At 46.6% G+C, this 21,697-nt stretch overlaps 2 protein-coding genes across 3 annotated transcripts; one reads left to right on the top strand and one right to left on the bottom strand.

Moving 5' to 3' along the window:
* Window positions 1-301: 301 nt before the first annotated feature.
* Window positions 302-9,165, bottom strand: pop1 (POP1 homolog, ribonuclease P/MRP subunit). Of its 2 annotated transcripts, none has more exons than XM_034529078.1 (16): window positions 8,937-9,045; window positions 8,693-8,826; window positions 8,097-8,234; window positions 7,549-7,724; window positions 7,198-7,458; window positions 7,006-7,093; window positions 6,674-6,852; window positions 6,253-6,527; window positions 6,051-6,144; window positions 5,875-5,983; window positions 5,618-5,737; window positions 4,124-4,245; window positions 3,777-3,968; window positions 2,930-3,084; window positions 2,082-2,315; window positions 302-1,420 (listed from the first exon to the last, which is right to left on the bottom strand). In XM_034529078.1, the coding sequence occupies exons 1-16, from the start codon at window positions 8,951-8,953 to the stop codon at window positions 748-750; spliced, it is 2,967 nt and encodes a 988-aa protein (XP_034384969.1). In that variant the 5' UTR covers window positions 8,954-9,045; the 3' UTR covers window positions 302-747. The 2 variants fall into 2 exon arrangements, with proteins under 2 accessions (XP_034384969.1, XP_034384970.1); XM_034529079.1 differs by having other exon boundaries at window positions 303-1,420; window positions 9,038-9,165.
* Window positions 9,166-9,361: 196 nt separating this feature from the next.
* LOC117728344 (2-iminobutanoate/2-iminopropanoate deaminase-like) lies at window positions 9,362-13,723 on the top strand. Its single transcript, XM_034529223.1, has 6 exons — window positions 9,362-9,501; window positions 10,447-10,552; window positions 10,819-10,873; window positions 10,960-11,028; window positions 11,996-12,051; window positions 12,149-13,723. Exons 1-6 carry the CDS (start codon window positions 9,437-9,439, stop codon window positions 12,206-12,208), a joined length of 411 nt encoding a protein of 136 aa, XP_034385114.1. The 5' UTR covers window positions 9,362-9,436; the 3' UTR covers window positions 12,209-13,723.
* Window positions 13,724-21,697: the final 7,974 nt, after the last annotated feature.

Here is a 21,697-nt window from a genome sequence, read left to right as displayed (position 1 = left end):
ACAGTCAAAAGTAAGTGCACTACTGCCCTCTACTGGTGGGGGAGGCTCAGAGACACATGTGTGGAGGATGGGGAATTATTTTAACATGAAATGACAGAAGCAGCTCAGTGAAGGTTATACACCAAACCTTAGTGTTGCCAAGCAACGGAACTCTTAACTGTCACTCCACATTATGGGATGTGTGGGGAACCAGTGTTCCAGACAGTATAGCAATAAAAAGAGGAGCAAAGTATCAGGTCAGTGCATTTACTCACCAGGGCTTCCTTCACTGTGGTTCTACACAGAAACGTGACCAGTTCTGTGAAGTGCAGCATGGGTATTTTTATTAGCTTGTGGTCGAACTATTTTCAATTCAGTTGCGTTTGATACAGAAACTTTTCCCAAACTCACCCATTAAATTTGACTTAATGAAACAAAAGAAAAGAATGCCAACACAATGACTCCTGGCATAAAGGAGTGTAAAATTAGCCATAAAGTAATTAGTTTTGGGAACCCAGTTGTATACACAACAAACCGTGTCCAACTGAAACCATGAGGATGCCTCATGCAGAGTAAATTATACACGACTAAAAGAAAGCTCTTTCCAACAGCGCCACCAGGTAGCTTGTAGCCAGGCCTCATGCATGCCACTCAGGGTTCAGTGCACCATCAAGGCACAGGGATCACTTGGTGAACAAAGCATCATGCAACTTATGATTTCAATTTCCGTTTGTCCTGTAAGTTCTGCGAAGGGCGTAGATGTTTCAATCACACCTCGAGGTTGACTTTAGCAACGCGGTAGTGCAGGGACGCGGGGTTGCGCAGCAGCAACGTCCCTCTGCGTTCCGCCGGCTGGTTGAAGAGGGTGTTGAGGAGACCTGCCACGCTGACCAACCCCAGCGCCTCCCCGCGGCCTGATGACAGGGAGAAGTCGCCCTGGGTGACCCAGCCGAGCATCACCCGGGAGCAGTGAGCGGTGACGCTGGGCAGAGGGTCCGGCCACAGCCCCATGGGGAGGGCCAGGGAGGATTTGGGGCCTTCAGGTGCGGTGGAGTTTGGTTCAGAAGCGGGGGCAGGGTCTGACTCTTTGCCCTCCTTCTTATCAGAACACAAAGACGAGGCAGCAGCCGCCGCCTTGGAGCCCTTCTTTTGGCGTCTAAATGGACTTTTGAAGTGGTCTCTGTGCGGCGGCTCTTGGGGGCCGCCGCCGCACAGCATCAGGTCCTCTGCGGTCGGCACGCACACCATGGCGTGGAGCTCTGGTTTGCCCTTGGACAGCAGCGACAGGCGCACCCACACCAGACTCATCCCATGTGCCGAGAGAAACAGCGCCATGGCCGCCCGGTCGAGAGGCAACACCCCGCAGCTGCGGCGTGCCCTTTGACCTTTAGATGTTGTGGGTCTGCACCAACCAGAGAGCAGCCTCAGGGACTTTTTGTTCCTAGGAAGCATTAAAAAAACAATACCCATTAATAAGTGATTCATATGCATAAAGACCAGTTGCAGTGGCCCCCTTAAGCACCCCCGAGGGATATTAAATTTGGTTGAAGCACATTTTTTAATTCCTAATGTTAAAAACAAAAAAGGCAGCCAGTGGAAAGTGAACATCTATCAAAGTTTGTTCTCATAGAGTCAGTCGTTACTCAAAAGCTGGTGTGATGGTTTAATGAGGATAGATGCAACTCTTCCCCCTCCACTAATCTATGATGTATTGCAGCAATTTAAGGCTGGATGTCATCTTTGGCTATTGTCATCAGGGACGTGCTGATGAAAGGGAGACGCACCATGCATCAATCAAGCCCGTCAAAAGCTGCGCCGGGGTCCCTTCATAAAAAATAAAACAGGAAAGTAGTGATGATTGAGGCCAACCACACCCTCCACGAACAAACGCTGCACATTTCTCCTCAAGGGACCTTTAAAAGTCAAGTGCAATAATATGAGACGTGTGATTTAGATATGCAGGATGTAAAAGGGAGTTTGGTGTAAAACTGCAGTGGGCGGGGTTTGAGTCAATACTGACATGAGTTTATTTTCACAATAAGACAAGCAAAAGGATGAAAAAAAGAAAGACAATACATGTTAAGTATACGAGAACCATTTACCTTAGTACAGTGACCCGGCTGGGAGGCTTTGTTACAGTGACGTCTTCACGTGGCGTCGCCACCTCCATCACCGCGTCAGCCTTCGTGGAGGTTTGGGTCAGTCGGTCTTCTTCCCTCTCCTCTCCTCCTTCCCTCAAGATGAGCTCCCACTCCTCGGCCAGCTGTTGCCACGGGCAACAGAACGGGGCCAGACAGCCGTGTTTAATGTAATTGTTCCTTTTGGCGGGCGGATACCTACGGGGGGGGGGGGGGGGGGGGGGGGGGGGAGAAAGAAAGAAAGAAAGAGATCAAACCATTGTCATGCTTTTTGTGGGCAAGCACTGCCAAATCATAACTGCAACTTGGGCAGATAGAGGAAGAGAAACATCATCATCTTGTGTGCGTGATGGAAAAAGAGCTGCATGCTGGGAATTAACCGAGGTCAGCACTGTGGGGGGCTTCCCTCCATCAAAACCTCTAATCCGCTGACGTTCTCACCACTTACTTCGGCTCATGAACATGATCCTCTCCTAAAAGATGACTGTACAGTCAGAAAATAACAGAACACCACAAAACAGTCTCCACTTAACTGGAACATTTTTCCTTCGCAGTCTAAAAAGGGTCATGTGAAGTTTGCCAATGGTTGATTGAAATATATTGAAACAATTCCATCAGTAAAATTGACCTTCTATATTCTGGGCAATCCGTTTTCCATCAGCAGGCTGACGTACCGGTGATTCACCGACATTAAGAGATAAAAAGCTTTGGCAGCACAACATGTCCCCAACATGTTGTGCTGCCAAAGCTTTTGCTGTCATAATAACAATATTCACACACACACACAACATTCATAGTTTTGGTTTTCTTACCTTTTGAATTCGTACAGGAGCTGGGCCTCCTGCTCCTCCTGAAAGCGAGCGCCTGCAGGGCAGTCTGGGTAATCATGGGGGAAGTGTGCGGCTCCTTTATTCTGAGAGTGTTTCAGACTCATGGTCAGGCCCCCGATGCGAACGCCTCTGTACACCTTGCAGATGGAGAGACGACGTAGAAACGAGTGAATGACGGATTTTGTGGAACTTGACAATTGAAGCGAACCTGAGGGGGCTTCTGGTCTGTCTTCAAATTTCAAGGTATATTTAAAATTTCACAGTGCTTGTCCAAACAAAATGGAACCGCCCCAAAACACGAACAAGGCACCCCAAAATAATGAAAACATCTTTCACGGCGCTTTCCATGCTGACATCCAATATATTATACATACATCCTGCCTGCCTTCAGTGAAATAACAGGAAACCTGCATGTTGAGTTTGAACTAGAGTCACGACCATGTCATCACTTCATGCGATAGTCGAAACGCATGTATTATTAAGTTATGGACAAAAATCGTGAAGAAATTCCCTCCAGATGTTCAAGAGATGTCACTTTCTCCATCCAATCCATATCACCCGGATCTTACCAGATCTCACTCCACCTGATGTCCTACAGCCAATAAGCTGCGGACACCTAAGTGACCTGCCGCAAGACGGTTTAGTTTTTTCAGAAGTTAGCCCGCTACTTTGGCCGCAATGGCAACGGTACACATCGAAATGTCCACCGCTCTGACCATCTACTCCTATCATACTTCTTTAGTTGTAACCATAGACTAAGTTTAACCAAACATATATTATTACTGTCGGCAAAATACATGTCCACGCCACCTACATCCATGCTACCTACCAGTGGGACCCAGAAGGCCATGCCCCATCCTTTGGGAAGCAACAGGTCCCATCCAGCACCCCAGGAGGTCATTTCATGCCCCACCTGCTTGCCAGGCTGGTGAACCAGCAGGATGGGGACTCGGCCCTGCAGGGGAGTGGGGCTCAGCCTGGAGCCCGGCACCAGCAGCTCACTCCTCATATGGTTCAGCAGCTGTAGAGCAATGCGGAGAACATGCTAGAGGTGAGAGACACATCCAAGCTCGCCTTTGCTTCTAGGAATAGAGAGGATTTGCTTATTTACCATCTACACATCTTAGCCCAAGTACAATAACCATTACTGAAATATACTGGACGACATTTAACTACCTTGTTGGATATCTTGTTAACCGTGACGTTGTCCCGGACAGAGCTTTCCCACAGGGAACTCTGACAGCAGTGTGCCGGTGCTCCTCGCAACATCAGCTCCCTCCTCTTCTCCTCTTCCACCTCTGAAACAAACACACAGCACACACATGGCACGCTCCTGTATGACCGGCATCACTCGTGTCAGAGGGGACCTGTGATCTACAACCCAACATCATAATGATGCACCTAAATGTATGCAGGTGTGGTGAGCCCTGAGCCCCAAGGAGTAGTTTGGTGCAGCAAATAGTTCAAACCCGAAATGTACAAAGTAAATACTTTATATTGCAGATTCATGAAATGAGTGCAGAAATAAGATGATATCGACCTACTAAATTTCAGTTTATATACCCCGATATAACCTGAAAATCATTCAAAGTGATAATATATCAAAATGAAAACTTGTTCCAAATAAATTCGACGGTCTGAAACTGACCATTTAAATTAGGCTAACAAGGCTACAAAGCCAGTCATTCACGCTTCAACATTATTAACCACAATGCATGTCAGCAAGCTTCGTTAAGAAAAAGAAATTAAAACGTGAAACTCTTGTTAAACTAGTGAGATTATTATTTTGTGATATTAAGTCAGACTTGAAGAATAATCCTGGTTCCCATTATCTTGGATGTTATGTCTGCTAATGCCGATCACGCTGATGGTAAACGCAAAGCAAGAATTGTCTTGTGTTTGTTAAATTTAAATTCATGAATAGAAGATTGTAGATGTTGGTACTCTAATGTGTGACATTCAAGATGCCTTTTGAGGCAGTGCAACGACTCCACGCCCCTTATATCATGTGAGCAAAGTAAACAAAGATTTGTGAAGCGTTGTCATAACGCATTATACAAGACAATTACAGTATTTTTTTTTAATGTTTGACTGAGTTTATTTCAGCCTCTTATTGTGATCTAGAAATGTGCAAACTGAGAAAAGCTCTACCGTGACCAGGTGGACTACATATTTTATCAGAAGCGAGAGCAAAGGGAATCGGTTGCCGTCGGTCACTGAGGGTGTGTTTGGAGCACAGGGTCCTGCCAGGATTTGAACCTGGAACATCTGCATGGCCAGGCAGAGGCCCCCCGGAGCACAGAACCAGATGTGTACTCACTGAACCAGCCTCATGACCAGAAACAACAGAACCGATTCGATGCTCAACGAGAAAGGTGCACCCAGTAAAGTGCACATCTCCACCAGGTGTGTGTGCAACGGTCGCTGCTATAATGTTGATTGAACAAATACCCGTAATTGGTTTAAATAAAAAAATAAGAAGAACTATAGATGTGTGTTATCCAGTGGTCAGGTTTCTGCTGGTCTATATGAACAAGGAACATTACGATCCATCCGCACACTACGACAAAATCTACATGAATAAACAGAGGGTATGCTTGGAGAACCCTGTGTATCTGTAAACTAAGTGCCCACACTGCTCCACTGTGTGTCTGGTAGGTCAGATGTTACCTTGTGCCTGCTTTACACAGGGTAAAGCTTTAACCTTCTTTGTTGGTAAAGTCAGCCTGGGGTCATCAACAGTCAGACCCAGTACTGTGCCCGAGGGGAGCTCTCCAGTCGAATAGACGCCTGGATGAATTACAGTCAGGGTGAGATGAACATGCATACACATACCTCACTCCACGGCAAAAAGGAATTATTAAAGTGTTATCCAACGGAAAGCGACAAGTGTACGATTCATATTGACAAAAGAATTCACAATAGACCTTTCAGCAGGTGAAAGACATCGGCTTGTTGTTGATGCAGATTCATCTTGCTCTCGTTTTTGCAGTGCTCAGGCCACCAGAGGCAAGAGGGCTGGGATGTATTCATTCCCTTCAAAGAAAAGACTCATGTAAACACAGTCCTTGAGTGAAATGCAAATATATTTCACAAGACTTACATCACAGTCTGTAGCCGCTTCCATAGTTTCCACCAGAACTGAATGGGACTGTGGTCCAATCAGACGATAGCGTACAATCTCCATTGTGAGATCACTGCAACAGATGTCAAAGAAGATAAATCACCATTTGGAGCAAAAGTAATTAATTGACAAATTTTACTCGTTGTGCGTCTCAATTAAATTCCTTACTAACTACGCTAACCTTATAACTATCCCGTTTGAGCTGGACTTCCAGGTAACTGGGGTGGTGGGAGATCTGGTTCCATCTCCCAGGATCTTCTTTTCAGACGGTTCACTGGCATCTTTAAAGGTTTGCTTTCTCTTGGTTCCAGTTATCTGCTTAGACTCAGGTGTCTTTTCAGGCTTTGGCTCTGGTTCCAGGGCGGAAACACCCTCAGTAGGTATCACCGCTGGAGCAGCGGGAGGAAGTACAGCCTCACAACACTGGCAGACAGTTTGTAACTCAGGAAGAAGGTCCTGCAAGGAGCAGTTAGAGTTAACGGTTGTTTTGTCCTGTCACACCATTCAGTCATACCAACTAAAATTAAATCTTTCACAAACTATTTTTTTGTCCGAATATTACTTCCTAATTATTTTCTGATTTCATTAAGTGCCCAACGCACCGGTTTGATAGTAGGATGAGCCCAAATCCACAGCTGCCTGTGGGTTGAGCCCTGTGCACGGGGTCTCCAGAGGAAGGTGACAGGGCCCAGGGGCTGCATCGGGTACTGTCCCGCTCTGTACACGTCCACACTGCCCTGTCTTTGCCCTGATAGACTCAGTGCTGCAGCAAATGTGGGACCTGGAAAACACACACACACACACACACGACTCGACTTTTACGCAAAATGTTCCATCCAAACTTAGAATTTTAACTCTGGGAAAATAGGTCCACATTCACAGTAATTTGCAGCATTAAATAAAGATAAAAAGTTGGTGTTGGGCGTATTCTCACCAGCCTCCTTGCTGGTCAGCTGGGACAGAGAAGCCAGCAGCTTCTCTTCCTCTCCTTGTAGCTCTATGCAGCAGTAGTAAGACAGGTCCTGAGACAACAAAACCAAAAAAAAAAAAGGTAATGTTTGTGGATCTGGCAGTGAAATCCCATTAATGACATCCTCATTTACTGACAGAAATGACACCTGGTTACCTGCAGCAGGCAGTGGCTGCTCATGGCCCTGTAGCTAGACCGGTAGCACTTGTACGTAGGTCTGTCCCCGAGGCAGTAGCCCCACTTCTTCACCATGTGGAAGCGCTTGGCGTGCCAAATGTGCGTCTCCAGCCACTTGTTCTTCCTCTGGCGGCGGTTGAACTCCAGCAGCAGATTGCCGTGCTGGCGGCGGGCCTTGCGGCTCTTGCCCTTTGACTCTTCCTTCTTCTTCTTTGAGCTGGCCTGGAGGCTCTTCTCTCGCTGGACAAGGGAGGAAACAAAAATGTCACCACGCTCGGAGAAGGGGAGACGGTTTATGCAACACCAGATGTAGAATGATGAGTGCCTTACCATTCTGTTGGCCACATCTCTCAGCCTGCAAGGGAGCCGCTTGGTGTTGTGGCTCATGGCCCGTCTCCTCATGTGTTTGGGCAGGGCTCCAAAGACATGGCAGCTGCCCGTTGTCTTGGTGGTGGCTTTCAGCATCGTCCTCACCTCTGACGCCCTGGCCGTGGCAAAAGCTCCAGCTGATGAGGGATGGGAGCGGGGGAGAAGGGCGGAGGCCCTGAATTTAAGATGTCCGTAATCTGACCGACATTGCATTTGCAGTGTCCTAAATTGGTGTGCGTGTGTGTGTGTGTGTGTGTGTTTACTTTAAGGACAATAAGAAAAAACTAGACCATACAAGCAATGGATGTTAAGAGTAAACTCAGATCATTTTCTATGGTCTGCAGTATAAGAAATGGTTAAAGATGGAGCTTAATAGTCATTAGGGTTCTCATTGAAAAAATAAAATAAAATCACACAGGGTGGTGGAGACATTATGCAATCGTGAAAAAAATTAAAACCTGCCGTATGCAGTAAAATGTGAATTTGTAAGAGTGGGACAACGTATTTACCAGTGATGTGCTTGGGCATCTCCTTGGCGTAGTCTCCACCATCTCTCTGGTGTCCTCGGACCCATCCGCCCTTTGGGTGAGGGCTCTTTGACCTTTCTGTATTAAGATGGACGCCAGATGGACCACCATCACCTCCACCTGTGGGAAGATCACAATTTAGTAATGTGCCTAATGCTTTACAAACATGTTTGTTAAAGACACTCGACAACGAAAGAAACAGTCAGGGTTTTGGTCTGTCTCTTACCCTCTTCATGTGGTTCTGACTTGAAGAGGAGCCATGTGTCAAAATCTGTTTTTAAACCTTCATCATTATTACATTACTGGGCTTTTACAATCTTAGCATAGGAGCCCACAGATCTTTACCCAGAGGTCCCCTAATGAGATAAATCAACTCTGGCCCCAGATAAGTGAGGCAATGGACATGTTGAGGGCAGCTGGAGCTGACATGGACGGTGTCCTGGATACAAGAGATGCGTTCACAGGTAGAAAAAAGGGGAGCGGACTGCCATTCGGCACGAGTCGCGTGCAGCCTTACACGAACACAGGTAGCGTTAGACATGTTGGCCCATAACGGACACAAAGAAGCGGCACCGTACCGGTTACCGGAGCGGCCCCCCCGTTCTTCTGCGCGCTGCTCTCCACGTGACGGGGAGAAGCGGAGTACTGGACGCTGGAGGGCTGGTTCCTCATCTTCTTCTCGCGCATCTTCACTTTAGCTGCAGACATGTTTCTACGGAACACAACAACAGACACGAGCTCAACGAGAAGCCGACACTTCAAACCCCAGCATGACTTGCCAGTATCCGCTAATTGCTAACGTTAGCCAGCTGGCTAGGCTACCTTACTCCACGTTGCATTGTTGTTTGTTGAGCTAGTAAACAACAACAAATACAAAAACAGACACACGCAAGGTTCAGAGTGGTTACACAGCATATGGTCACCTCTGGACTCCCCAGTATTAGACGTCCTCTCTACTTCCAGTCAGCTACCATGTGAGTTTTCCTCACGCTGGATGACGTAATGTCTGCTTCCTGAAACGTGGTGTTCATGGGATATGTAGTGTACGGGCGCAACTTAAAGTTATAACGTCAACCGACGGTAACTCGTGTCGACATACTGTCTTCTTTTGTCACGAGCAACGTTAAATATTGATCTGAGCATAACACATTCCGATAGTCTGCCCGGTCTCGTGAACAAAAAAGTAGAAAATAAAAACCGCATTTGCGTGTTTAAAATGCCCTTTACGGTAACGCCGCTCTTACGTCACCCAGTGCGCTCCTTGCAGCTCTGTTACAGCACTGGTTTCGTTCCCTCGGGCTCGTTGACGCATTTCTAATAACATGGCTGCATTAATCAGGAGGATCATCAGCACAACTAAAGCTCCTGCTGCTATCGGCCCCTACAGGTGAGCGGAGACATGGAGGCGGACCGAGTCAGAACTGACACGCGCAGCGGACCAACTGCGGTCAAACTGACGCGCGTGCATTCAGCATTATGCTGGGTAAGATGTGAAGAGGGTCACGCCGTGATTCTCTTCACATCTGTTTTCCCTCAATATCACCACACGGTTGTGTTTCAGTGCACGGTGGCGTCCAGGGAGTTAGTGGCTGCAGGCAGGGCAGCAGTCGATCAATGGGAGCAAAGTGCAAGTTTATTTTGGGGTTGCACTTTAAACTTTGTCCAACAGTCGTAACACAAAGTACAAACTAAGATATATACTATATAAGTGTGTGTGAACTTGCACTTTGCATGTATATATATATATACATGCAAAGTATTTATTATTATATATATATATATATATGCAAAGTGCAAGTTTATTTTGGGGTTGCACTTTAAACTTTGTCCAACAGTCGTAACACAAAGTACAAACTAAGATATATATATATATATATATATATATATATATATATATATATATATATATATATATATATGTGTGTATAATATAATAATATACATAATAATATATACGTGTGTATAATATAATATATATAATAATATATACGTGTGTATAATATATATAATAATATATACGTGTATATAATATATTAATATATATAATAATATATACTGTGTATATATATATATATATTATAAAGTGTGTGTATATATATATAATATTATAAAGTACATATATTTAGATATTATATTATAAAGTATATATATTTAGATATTATATAGTGTATAATAATAATATAATATATTATATTATATAAGTAACTTTAGAAATGAAGAGCGTCTGCATTTCCTGTCTGTCTGCTCTCCATCTGTAGCAGTCTTTCTGGAAGAGGCTACCCAGCCTTTAAGCCCATGTCGGTGACTCTTTGTCCCCGTTTGTGTCTCCCAGCCAAGCGGTGCTGGTAGATCGGACCGTGTACATCTCAGGGCAGCTGGGGATGAATCCTTCCAGTGGACAGTTGGTGGAAGGGGGTGTTCAGGCTCAAACCACACAGGTAACCCACCACAAAACACCCTCCGATGGATGTGGTTTAACGTTTCTCTACTCCATTCTGGTCTCTAAATGACTCTACGGTTTCTTATATTTTATTCATCAAGAGGCTGCTACTGGTGTATAATTAGAATGGACCTTTGAGAGGAAATGTATCTTGTATTCAGTGGCTTGCTCTCGTCTCAGTTCAATCTCCTGTTCTGTTAGCTTGTCTCACAAATGAGCAAAACAAAACATAGCACTGACATCTGGTATCCCCTCCCCCCGCAGGCTCTTGTGAATATGGGTGAAATCCTCAAAGCTGCTGGGTGCGGCTATGAGAACGGTGAGGGGGAAATAAAGTGAAGTTCACCCGGGGGAGAACAGTTCTATCGCAGGTCCTCACATCCACTTTGTCTTTGTCTCCTGCAGTTGTCAAAACCACAGTCCTCTTAACGGACATGAATGACTTCACCAGTGTCAACAGCATTTACAAGCAGTGTAAGTATCATTTATTCACTTATCAATAGGAGTTTTTATTATTAATGTGTAATAGCTGCTGAGCCATGAACAAAATCAACACTTACTTGCAGTACAGACTTCCCCACTGGGTGGCAGCACAACCCAGGGAACCTGCATCAACCAGACCCATTACTTGTTACTATATAGGTGACTTTCACTTAAAGGCTTCCTCCTCACTGCCTTTGAGCATACTGGCTTCATTCTTACCCAGAGTTCAAATGGTCATTAGTCACATGCTTCTTTATTTATTTTTTTCCCATTCATTCACTTTAACTGCCACTATATATTTGTCCGGGCACATCCTTGAGATGATTGTTGTCTTGGCCTCCCCCGTATTGTAAATATGCAGAGGGAGCACATTCAGAGGTATGAAACGGGCTGTCTGTTTGTCACCACACCCGGAGAGGCACCGCTGGTGTTTGTCGGGTCACTGAGCAGAGTGAAACCTGAGCGGCTGCCAGCGGTTTAAGCCTTAAATGAGAGACGGCATGCCACATCTGAGGCAACAAATACCCTATTGCTCTGATGACAAAGCCCACATGGGAAATCCAGAAATGTTTAATATGGAGGCCGTATTCATTGCAGGGTCATGTGACGGGGTTTCTAAGCAAAAGGCACGAGTTGGATTTTCTTCTGAAGTTTATTGCATAACGTCTGAATGTGCTGCAGTAAAAGGGCTAGTTTGGAAAGAGAAAGGTAACTCCTTCCCCACAGAGTCAATATTGGGACTTTGCATGAGTGTTCAAAACACAAGAGGACTTGTATTCGACCCCTACCGGACACTAAACGTCCCATGATCACCACAAGCTCATGAGATGGATGTAGGTTCAGTGGTGTGTCTCGGCAGGACGACTGAGCCCCTCTAGTGTTTATTGGTTTACCTGCAATGCAAACAAAGGCTTTTTATTTCATTCCACTCTCTCTCTCTCTCTCTCTCTGTGTCCAGTCTTCAGCACCAACTACCCAGCCAGAGCTGCTTACCAGGTGGCTGCTCTCCCCAGAGTGAGTATGCGATGAACACTTTTCCATCCATTCCGCGGTGGATTCGTCGGTGTGAACCCGGCATCGTATGTTCTCTCTGTCTTTTTCTTTTTCCAAGGCTGGCCTGGTTGAGATTGAAGCGGTTGCCGTATTGGGCCCTCTGACCGACGCTTCCTAACAACTAGTGCATCTATCAGAAAAAGGAAGCAAGAACTCCCACGATCACTGAACATTATACAGCGCGTGCCTTGTTTTGTGGAGCCGTCAAGAACTGATGAGCCAAGATTCCTAAAGAGCACTAATCAATCCTGTCATATTTTGTAGAGCATCAAGAGATGAAGCGCTGTCATAAACACGCCGGGGGTCACGTTCTCCTCACCGCTGATGAGACGTGTGGCGAGCTTGCTTGCTCTTATTGAATTACACTTAAAGTGTATCCTCTCTCGTTGGGGCCAGAGGCTGGATGATCAATTATTACTCAATCATAAATGTTTTTTTTATTTGCTTCATGGTGATTTGTTTCCTTGATATGAACACGACTATTTCTGGCTTATACTATGAGCATATCATTTATCAAATGCAAGTTTGTATCACTTGATATGGTGACGGGTGCATTTTTATATAAGAAAAACTCAAAAGCACATGTATTAGTGAGTACACCTTTATTCTGTACACTAGGTTAGCAGAATCATAGATAAAGATCAGAAGAGGAATATATTACAGATAACGAAAGTAAAAAAAAAATTTAAAAAAAGATGTCAGACATCAAATTTTGTTCCCAGTGTCCATCACACCCTGGACAGTTGAAATAATGTTCCAATGACACAGCATGTATAACTAATGATCATTTAAAAATCACGTCCACTAAGCAATCCCCCTACGGGAGCAGAGGGGCCATGCTTGCAATACCTTTTGTTGTTGTTGTAAAGTCGAGATCACCAGTTCATAATTTCATTATCTTGAGGAAGCAAGCTTTGTTATCTCGGAATAAACGAGATCATCTTCCAGTTAAAGAGATTCCAAAACGTGACTTATTACTGTCTTTCTGTTCGAGAGCGCGTTCAGATCAGTCCTCAACATTTTGAGAGAAAAATAGCCCGGCTGCAAATAAATATGGTAAAGCATTAATTACAGATGTCAGGTCTGATCAATTTAAAATCACACACTTTTGAGTTCGCCATAATTATTTCTTGACCTCAAGAAAAAGGTTTTCTTGCGACAAATCATCTCGTTATCTTGAGAAATCTGCCTTTATTATTATTATGAGAGAAGGAGCTTTGTTATCTCACGATAACTAAATAATGACCTTGTAATCTCGAGATAAATGGCATATTTTGATAACCGCAAGCACATAAGTGAGATCTATGTAACACACTCGTCTGCCGGCTCCAGCGCAGCTTCATGGAACGGCAAGACGACGTCCGTAATCATCTGCATCCTCAACCTCGCAGGGACTCCTGTTACTACACTTTTGCATATGCATCATATCTGCAAGCATTAAAAAAAAAAAAACACAAAAAAAACAAACATTTGGTATTCAGGATTTTTTCCTTTGAGTTATAAAAAGAAATATTTAAGGAAACATGGAGTTGACGGTCGTGCTTATCAGTATTGCACTCTGTTACTCAACATTTAGTACTCTCACTCTTGATTAAATGAAGACTGCAATTAAATAGCGTGTGAAACGCCAGACAAAAACGTGGATTTATGGCAGAAATTAGACTTCTTTGCACTTAATCAGTGAAAATGTGATCCTTTAAAAAATGTGTTTTATGCAGGTGAATACAAACTGTAGGTGGCAGTGTGAACCCAGCCGGTGGGCTGTTGGTCCACTCAGGTCAGTGTTGCCATCTCCTCAAACTACTTGCATCATTTTATTCACAGTTGCGTTTGGCTTGTATTCCTGAAGCTCCTAGTTTATCACACTGACAAGAGTATTGCACCCATCAAGTGTTTCTAGTGTGTGTGTGTGTGTGTGTGTGTGGCCCCAGGCACTTAAGGTCTCCATAGAAAAAGAAAAGGCTTGTATTTACAAATGTAGGAAACTGACATGTTATTAAGGCACGGCGCATATTAATGCATCTGGGGGGACAGTTTGGTGAGCGCTGGTGACAATGCTGAAAAAAAACGTTTATTGCTTCGTCTGGTTTTTGTTCTTTCTTTCTCGCTCGCTCCCGCGTACAATGGTAGTCTTCTGTTATTTTGGTGCAGCTCTTCCCTCTGAAAGACGACAGTTTGATAGAGTTAGAGTACAATCATCGTATTGGGTTGAGGTGTGGATTGTGGTGGTGCTCTTACCGACTCAATCCTCCCGTTTGGCATTCTCGCTCTCCGTACCCCGAGCGGCCTCAGCTGACGCCGCTGCACACACACACACACACACACACACACGAGAAGTCAATGCTTTGAGCTTGTTAAACACGTGACCTCACCATCACCAAACTAAAAACACTCATTGCACTAAAAAGAAGTGGAAGAGCTATCATCCCTCTTTTTTGAGCCATCTGGTTCTGCTGAACTGGTTTACCAGTGAGTTACCTGGCACGCACACACACACACACACACACACTAGAGGGAGAGGCTCATAAACATTATGCAGACCAGTATTCTACACGTGCTGCCTGTGGGCCCTAACGCTGCCCTAAAAGTACAGCGTGTTCTCAGAGAGTTAAGAGTGGGATGCAGGAGGTGCTAAAACACCTCAAACCACTGGAGGTGCTGTGCATTTAGTACGCAGAATGCACAGGCGACGTACTCATTTTGAATTGTTTCTTTACTTTCCCAACAGAGTCTAGAACTGTTCAGCGTATCTCACAGGTTATATGACCAGAGAATCGCCGCGCTTCAGTGCTGAGGGAACACACAGCATCATCACAGCATCCTCTCAATGAAGTGGCATCAGTGTCGTGATGTGAAAGTGTCTGAGCAGAACCACAATACCCGCCAACGCGACTACCGACTGAGGCCCCGTAAATGTTTTAACTCTTCACGTTGCGTGCGACGGCCTGGAATGCTGTCGGGCTCGCTGAGCGTTCTTACGTCGCCTTAAGTAATAAAGGATTCTAATTGGAAGCAGCAGGGCAGGATTACTCCGGAGTCGGTTCACAATGAGTGAGAGTTACGTGACTGGATCCGTTGTGCTGACAACATGCTCCCTCCTGTTATAATCGACACGCTCAAGAAAGGCCAGCCTTTACTTCTCACTCTTGAGAGAGTGAGAGTGTGTGTGTGTGTGTGTGTGTGTGTGTGTGTGTGTGTGTGTGTGTGTCTGGCCGCTCTCTATTTCTCACAGTGCGTCAACTGTTCGGCCCAACAATATCCTGTTCATCCTGCCAGCTCCAACCAATCACAGTAGGAGTACGGACGGGAACCTATGCGAAGGATGCTTTATTAAAAAGATGGTTCCCTGAGAGTTTGGATACCTGCTCCGTCACCAGTGGCAGCACCTTCATGGGGATGATGTTGTAAAACAATCGTACTGAAGATCATTTTTCTCTCTCGGCTTGTTTGCACACGCTCAGTGCCTAACGCATGTCTGCATAGATCAGCCAGGGGCAATGCTTGACTTCCACCCAAAAAACCCTCCGTCAGTTGCCGGTGTAGCCTCATCAACAAGCAAGTTAAAGCATGGCTGGTTAACATGAAGGCTTTGTCAAGAAACAATTATGTGTTTAATCATGTGAAACACTGAGCCAGAACAAAAGCAGCCAGCTTCCATTGAAATCCTATCGTCATTCTAGCTCCATAGAATCTACTCATCTCTCCATTATTGTTGTAAAAAGATAACTTCAAGACTAGAGCAATGTAGTCAGTTAGTCAGAGTGTCATACCTTCAGGTGAGGGCTCCGGGGCTGGTGCTGAAGGTGCTTCAGAAACCGCCGGTATAGGTGCTGGAGCGTCGGCCTCCTGGACCGCCTTAGCAGCAGCAGATTCAGCCCCTGGCGCTGTAGCAGGGGTGGCTTCTGTGGGGCAGGGTGCCTCTGCTGGTGGGGCGGCCTCTGCAGAGGTCTCGACAGTGACTGGAGACAATGGAGGCATCTCTGGAATTGTTGCTGCAGCAATCTTTGTATCTATCAGAAGCTGTGCTGCCTCTACGGGGGCTGAGGATTCAGCCTTATCTGGTACGACAGCTTCAACTAGGGCTACACCTTCTACTGGGGCTGCAGCTTCACCTCCTACTGGGGCTGCAGCTTCACCTCCTACTGGGGCTGCAGCTTCACCTGCTGCTGAAGCCTCACTTTCTGCTGGGGCTGCAGCTACACCTGCTGCAACACTTTCTACTGGGGCTACAGCTTCACCTACTGCAACACTTTCTACTGGGGCTACAGCTTCACCTACTGCAACACCTTCTACTGGGGCTACAGCTTCACCTGCTGCAACACTTTCTACTGGGGCTACAGCTTCACCTACTGCAACACCTTCTACTGGGGCTACAGCTTCACCTGCTGCAACACCTTCACCTGCTTCAACACCTTCTACTGGGGCTACAGCTTCACCTGCTGCAACACTTTCACCTGCTTCAACACCTTCTACTGGGGCTGCAGCTTCACTTTCTACTGGGGCTGCAGCTTCACTTTCTACTGAGGCTGCAGCTTCACCTGCTGCAACACTTTCTACTGGGGCTACAGCTTCACTTGCTGCAACACTTTCTACTGGGGCTACAGCTTCACTTGCTGCAACACTTTCTACTGGGGCTGCAGCTTCACTTTCTACTGAGGCTGCAGCTTCACTTTCTACTGAGGCTGCAGCTTCACTTGCTGCAACACTTTCTACTGGGGCTGCAGCTTCACTTGCTGCAACACTTTCTACTGGGGCTGCAGCTTCACCTGCTGCTACACTTTCTACTGGGGCTACAGCTTCACTTGCTGCAACACTTTCTACTGGGGCTGCAGCTTCACCTGCTGCTGAAGCCTCACTTTCTATTGGGGCTGCAGCTTCACCTTCTGCTGAAGCCTCACTTGGTGCTGATGCCGAAGCTTCACCTGGTTCTGGGGATTCACACGGTGCTGTCGAGACTGTAGCTGGTGCAGCATTGTCAGTTGGAGCCTCTGCCTCCACGGGGACGACCACTTCAGTGGGGGCCTCGGCTGCCACAGCCGCTGCCTCTTCCACGATCGCTGGAGCCTCCGCTGGCTCAAGTACAACAGGTTCAGCAACAGGGGTGGCAACTTCAGGGGAGGCCTCCGCCGGCTCAGGGGTCATCCCCTCAACACTGCACAACTCAACTGCCTGCACAACAGACTCAACAGCAGGGGCCTCAACAAGGGCTTTGACCTCGGCCACTACCGTTTCTACAGGGGCAGCTTCCTCCACAGGCTGCAGGGCCTCCACCACAGCTTCAGTAGCGACTTCATCTGGAGCGGCAGTGTCTGGAGTCGGCTCTGCGGGGCCGGCAGGTTCTGGCTGAGGCTCGGGAGCGGCCAGGAGGTCCTCCCCAGAGCCGAGATCCTCCTGGGCCTCCAGGGCTACCAACACGTCCTCCGCCTCATCATCGGCTCCCTGTTGGAGATCGTCTGGCAGGGCCGTCTGCACAGGCAGCAGCATCTGGTCCTCAATGGTTTGGGCATCTTCTGCGATGATGCCGTTTCTGACTGCTGTCAAACACAGGGAAGAAAAGCCCAAGGGAAGCTTGATTAGGATTTACAATCTGTCACATTTAAAGAAGGGGGGGGGGGGGAGAATCCTTGAGATAATCTATGCTTGCTTTGAATGGTTTTGTTATTCATCATTTTGAAACACACATTGCAATGTGTGTATTAATGGTTTCAAAATGATGATCTACTAAAAAAAAAAAAATCAAAAACAACAGCTTAACCCAACAAGGAAGGGAGGGGAATCAGGAATAAAGGCAATAGGGCAACACACATCCTTTCATTTCCGCAGTTGGAAATGTGATTTATTGAAGCCTGCGTTTGTCTAAAGCCCAAAGTCTCTCTCGGAGGAAATGAAATACACGTGACGATGGCTTTACTGCCTTTGAAGAGACACCCTACCTCAATAGCTCCGCCCTTACAACGGTGTGCCCTCAGGGGGAATAGCCAGTAGATTAGGAACAATAGTGGGACTGGATACCTGACTCAAATACCAGGTATGCTGTTCCCGTCTCAGTGACGGGAACAGCCGAACAGAAGCTTTACCAAGTGTCCCCTCAGCAGCTGTCAACTACTTTACCAAAAACAACTGGCTGCACTTTGTTCACAAACGAGACGGACCAGAATGGGCGGAGTGGGAGGACAGTTTGGCGGCTGCAGCCTCCCGATGTTATTTGTCTGTCAGAGGCGGTAAAAGGAGCCGAGATTGATGGGTGGAAGGGAATGTGACGGCCTGGCAACTCGAAAACGAGCCGGTGGGAGAGCGCGGCGCACAGAAAACAAGTGGGGAAGTGAAATATTTCTAATAATATGGTGTTTTTACAACCTTTAAAATTATAATGTTCTTTTAGAGAAACGTGTTCTCCATCAGTGTGCCGTTCTTTAAGCAGAGATCCACCACAACAATCGGCTCACGCCAGACACTGTCTGGCACAGCGGGCCAGAACCTGCCTGTTTGGGTCGAGACAGAGACGGCCTCCCCCGGCATGGATGAGTCGCGTGTCAACACGATTTAGCAGCCAGAGATGACGGACATCCCAGTCAAAACAGTGCACAGAGGAAGGCGGGAGGGGGGGGGGGGGGGGGGGAAGGGGGACAGACAGAGGGAGGGGAGGGGGGGAGCTGGGCCGGGGATGGGACCAGTGGTGGAGTTGGAGGGCATACAGCTGGTTTTGTTAAGACACAGTGTATGCTGTATGGTTTAAAACCTCCACCCACATTTAGAGGAGCTTGCAAATAACTGCTTCTCTTGTTGGGGTGATGTAAGATCCTGGAAGGGGTCGAGCTCCTCCAGGTGACAGAAGCCGGCCGGCTGGAACGAGACAATGCCCCGACACATGCATCACACGGTGACGTAGTGGGAGATGGAAAGGCTGCACGCCAATACAGAGGAAGTACGCCAGGTGTCATGAGTACATGACACTTAAGTAGGCTTTGCTCATTCGCTCTCTTTCTGCAAACAGTGGAAGAGACATCTTGCCTTCATTCAAAACAAAGAAATGCTTTCTAACAGGGAGAGTGACTGCCGTAAGTATGTGGGGAGATGGAGTGAGAACATAGTGTACACGCAGCCGTGCCAGGCATGACACAGCCATGTGCCAGTGGGATGAACCCCATGAATTAACAATCACGGTCTGTGTCGGGCTGCTCGGCAGGCGTGTGCACAGGCTGAGAATCACAGAGTCCATGTCAGCAGAACCAAGGGGTGCGACTGCATGTTTAGATGCTAATAAACTCCCCATGCAGAGGAATTTCAGAGGAGCCTGAAAACATTCGGGCATCTCCCAGCCCCTCCTCTTTCTCCGTGGCAACCAGGCGTGTGTGTATGTGTGTGTGTATGTTTGTGTGTGCGTGCGTGTGTGGGCGAGAGTTGTAAATTCCTCTCCTTTGCATGCATACCTGTGCATGCAAACTTTGGAAGCATGACTGAATGCAATCTGTTGGTTTCACATCACTTTGACCTTTTTAAAAGTCGTTTTGCTTTGAGTGTGAAACGTAGTCACTAATCTGACTACTGTACGTGGCATGAAACAGGTTGGGTTGCAACTCTCGCCTCAGGCTGTAGGACCTCGTAAAACACAAATATAAACTCCCAGCAGGCTTTGGGAGTCGCATGCAGTCCTAGATACCCGTGCAGGTCAAATGCTCAATTAGCATTGTGGACCAAGGTTGAGAATTTAAACAACATTTATTTTTTGTCAACACATTTTCTACGGACATCAAGGTAGATGAGGCCAACTAACTTAATACATAGACGTCCCTTCAGGATGGGGTTTCTGTACCTCTAGAGGGGGGGGGGGGGGGGGCACAGTGGAGTGAGAAAGCACAAAGTGTTCCAGAGCAGCCAGCAGAGAGACACACACACACACACACACACACACACACACACACACACACACACACACACACACACACACACACACACACAGAGAGAGAGACACACACACACATACACACACACACAGAGAGAGAGAGAGAGACACACACACGCACACACACACACACACACACAGAGAGAGAGAGAGAGAGAGAGAGAGACACACACAAACACGCAGAGAGAGAGACACACAAACACGCAGCGAGAGAGAAACACACACACACGCACACACACACACACACACACACACACACACACACACACAGACAGACCTTAATATCGAGATGACAGATACACACACACTTGACCCACTCACCCAGTGTCTCGCCATTGCTCTCCTCTGGCTTCGTGCCGGGTCTCTTCTCCTCGTCGACGGTCTGGGCGCTGGATGAGGAGCACCCCATGGTTGTAAACGGGAGTTGAGACGAATTCAAATTAAAAAAAAAAAAACGAACGTGGAGCTTCTGCCCGTGTGAAGCTAAAGCAGCGTGGGTCCCCCCCCCCCTCTCTCTCTCTCTCTCCCTCTCTCCGTTAGCAGAGGCAGAGAGCGTGTCAGTGAACGCATGGACCCTGGGTCGCTAAGAGTAGCCGGGTACCATTATCTCCCGGAGTGCCCCCCCCCTCACCAGCAAGCAGCTATGCATGAATGTTCCCCGACTGTCTCACGCTTTCACAGGCACACTATTCATACAGTAGGAGGGGGGGTGGGGGTGGGTGGTGGGGGGGTGCAAACGCGTGTGTGTGTGTGAAGTGCGTGTCCTCCCCCTTTGTGGGCGTGTCCCCTCCGGAAGAAAGGCTCTACCTGCTGGTTTTTGACAGTGCCCGAATCGTTCTGCGCATGTGCAGGGGCGACTCGAAGGAAGACACGCCCATACTCTGCCTCTGATTGGTTACAGTCTGCTTAGCGCTTACGTTAACCGAGCAATGATGCTAACCAGTATTATCCAGTTATCCAGTTATGATAATATTGTATCCAATATTATCAATTTATTCACTTCTGATAATTTTTGAGTCAAGACATCAACTGTGTACATTTCAAATATTGGCAGTGTTACACGTTTATTTTTGATGATTATATTTAATTGGTAGCTACTCATAAATACGAAAATATGGGAATCTGTATAATAATAATACTGTTATTATTAATAATAATATTCTTATTATTACAAGTTTAACAAGACCACAGGAAGAGCCTCGGGCTTTGAAGCTAATTTTACGTTGGGGCCAAATGCTTTATGGGCCCCACTGCGGTACATCGGGCTATTTTCAGTCAGACGTTGTATCTAGTTAGTTTTATCACATCCATGGGTAGCACATGTAGAACATATAAGCATTTATTTTCAGTGGTTCTATTTTTAGTCCCTGATGGTATGCTGTTATACTGGTTTTGCAGTTATATTGCTGACTGAACAGCTTTCATTTATTGTTGTGACAATTATGAGACTTGTTCCCTACAGTGATCATACAGCCTGATAAAAATATGTAAAGAAATACGCAAGACATGTGAAGTGTAAAATGTGTATTTGTCAGTTTACTGTACACAGTTATTCATTTAATTTGGCATTATATGACACTACAGACAAAAAATACATTGTGTATAGAGAGAAATGTATAAATAGCTTCAGTAGAAAGCATTGCATATGTTTCAGTGCGGCTCGTAGAGCAGGATGGAACCACGCTGCAGGTCTGGGGAGACGAG

This window comes from Cyclopterus lumpus, chromosome 25 (assembly GCF_009769545.1).
Source record: "Cyclopterus lumpus isolate fCycLum1 chromosome 25, fCycLum1.pri, whole genome shotgun sequence".
Lineage (NCBI taxonomy): Eukaryota > Metazoa > Chordata > Actinopteri > Perciformes > Cyclopteridae > Cyclopterus > Cyclopterus lumpus.
This window is presented reverse-complemented; position numbering and strand designations above follow the sequence as displayed.